General features: G+C 49.7%; 1 protein-coding gene across 1 annotated transcript in view; it reads right to left on the bottom strand.

The window, feature by feature from the left end:
• Positions 1–467: 467 nt before the first annotated feature.
• Positions 468–1,645, bottom strand: part of LOC115064406 — a 15,941-nt gene continuing 14,763 nt past the window's right edge. The window contains exons 7-8 of the mRNA XM_029540912.1: positions 986–1,142; positions 468–573 (exon numbers count right to left, since the gene is read on the bottom strand). Coding sequence (XP_029396772.1) covers positions 1,131–1,142 — 12 coding nt within the window. The 3' untranslated portion in view covers positions 468–573; positions 986–1,130. The remainder of the gene's footprint in view (positions 574–985; positions 1,143–1,645) is intronic.

Raw genomic sequence — 1,645 nt, 5'->3', positions numbered from 1 at the left:
GGGATTTCTTTTGGTCCATTTGGAAATCTCCTTGTCATTATCTCTACATAAAAGCCAGGTAATGAGCTAAAGAAGACATTATGCCTCTCAAGATGTGCAGACTGAGTGGGGGATGGAGCTCTGTGGTGGTTGAGTGCTTGCTTGCCATGTGGGCAGTCCTGGCTTCCACCCCTAGCACAGCAGAGAAGGCATAAAAAGAAACGTAGGCTGAAAGTGGGATACTCTTATGCTAGCTGGCTAGTGTTCCTGGCTACAGAGTCACACGGCAAACCTCTGCCTGGGCATGGGCCCCATGGAGGAAGTGAGGACAGAGCCCTGATTCCAAGAGCCACAGGACACTGCCTGGAACAGATCTGTGGCTGGCATTAAAACTCAAATGTTTTCGGCAGGAAGTTCATTATTGCCAAAAGTAGTTGGATTTGGCAAGCTGGGCACTGGCGGTGGGCTTCTGGGCCACTCACCAATGTCAATGCACCTCTGTTTGGCCGTGTGCTGACGGGAGTGCCAGTACTTCCAGTGTCTTAGCTGGTCTTCTCTGCTTTTGTCTTCAGCAAAAACCACCATGATCACACTCTGGGAAGGAGAAGGAGGTACAGCATAAGGAGCCAAGGGGCGAGCAGCTTCAGAGAAAGGCACTTGTTGTTAGATCGCAGAGTTAAGGCTGAAAGCAAGACTGTGGGGGACTAGGGAGATTGCACAGTGGTTAAGGACACTGGCTGCTCTCCCAAAGGACCTGAGTTCTCTCCCCAACACTCAAAAGGTCTCTTACAACAGCCTGTAACTCCAGTTCCTGGGAATCCAATGGACTCCAAGGACATCAATATTCATGCACAAACACTCAGAGACACAGGAAGAAAAGTAAGAATAATCCTTAAAAACAAAGCACACAGCCTGGCCTTTATTCAGTTACAGACACCTGGACATAGCAGGGCCTGGAGTCACGTGACAAGGNTGTCTGCTGGACAGAGTCAGGGGTAGAACTTACTCGAACTTTGCTGATAGGGTGGTGAATCCCTTCGTTGCTGCTCCCTTCCTTTAAGGTGACAGGATAGAACTGGCCTTTATTCAGGTATGTCATAGTGCTGTCCCCTTGCTTCTGTCGCAGTGACTTGGAGGCTTCCAGGGTATACTCAAAGTTGTTCCTAGGGGACCAAGAAGCAACAGGTCTGGGCCGGTCTTTTGGAAACTTTGTGGACACTTTGGTGCAGTCCTAAAGTGCTATGGTGTGTGTGTGTGTGTGTGTGTGTGTGTGTGTGTGTGTGTGTATGAGGGGAGGGGGTATCCTGAGACAGGAGACCACCAGCAAACATCCACCTGCCTGTGCCATGTCAGATGTAGCACTTGCTGCCCACTGACCCCCTTTCACTTGATAAGCAGGATCTTAAACCCAAGGGCCTAGTGACCGGAACCTCAGTGGGCTACAAAATACTGATTACAAGTTCTATAATATAATGTTAACAATAAGACATCTGGACACTTGGGCTACGAATGATATCAGGAACTGGGCAGGTGGTGGAAGGGACCTCATGGGGCTTGCTGCCAATCTGGAATTTGTGGAGCCAAAGTTGCAAACAGGGGCTGAGAGTCCTGCATTCAGCCTTTTAGCTGCCAACACTCTCTTGTTGCGTCGGCCTGCATGCAATCT

The sequence above is a fragment of the Mus pahari genome, chromosome 7 (assembly GCF_900095145.1).
Source record: "Mus pahari chromosome 7, PAHARI_EIJ_v1.1, whole genome shotgun sequence".
In the NCBI taxonomy this organism is placed as follows: Eukaryota; Metazoa; Chordata; class Mammalia; order Rodentia; family Muridae; genus Mus; species Mus pahari.
This window is presented reverse-complemented; position numbering and strand designations above follow the sequence as displayed.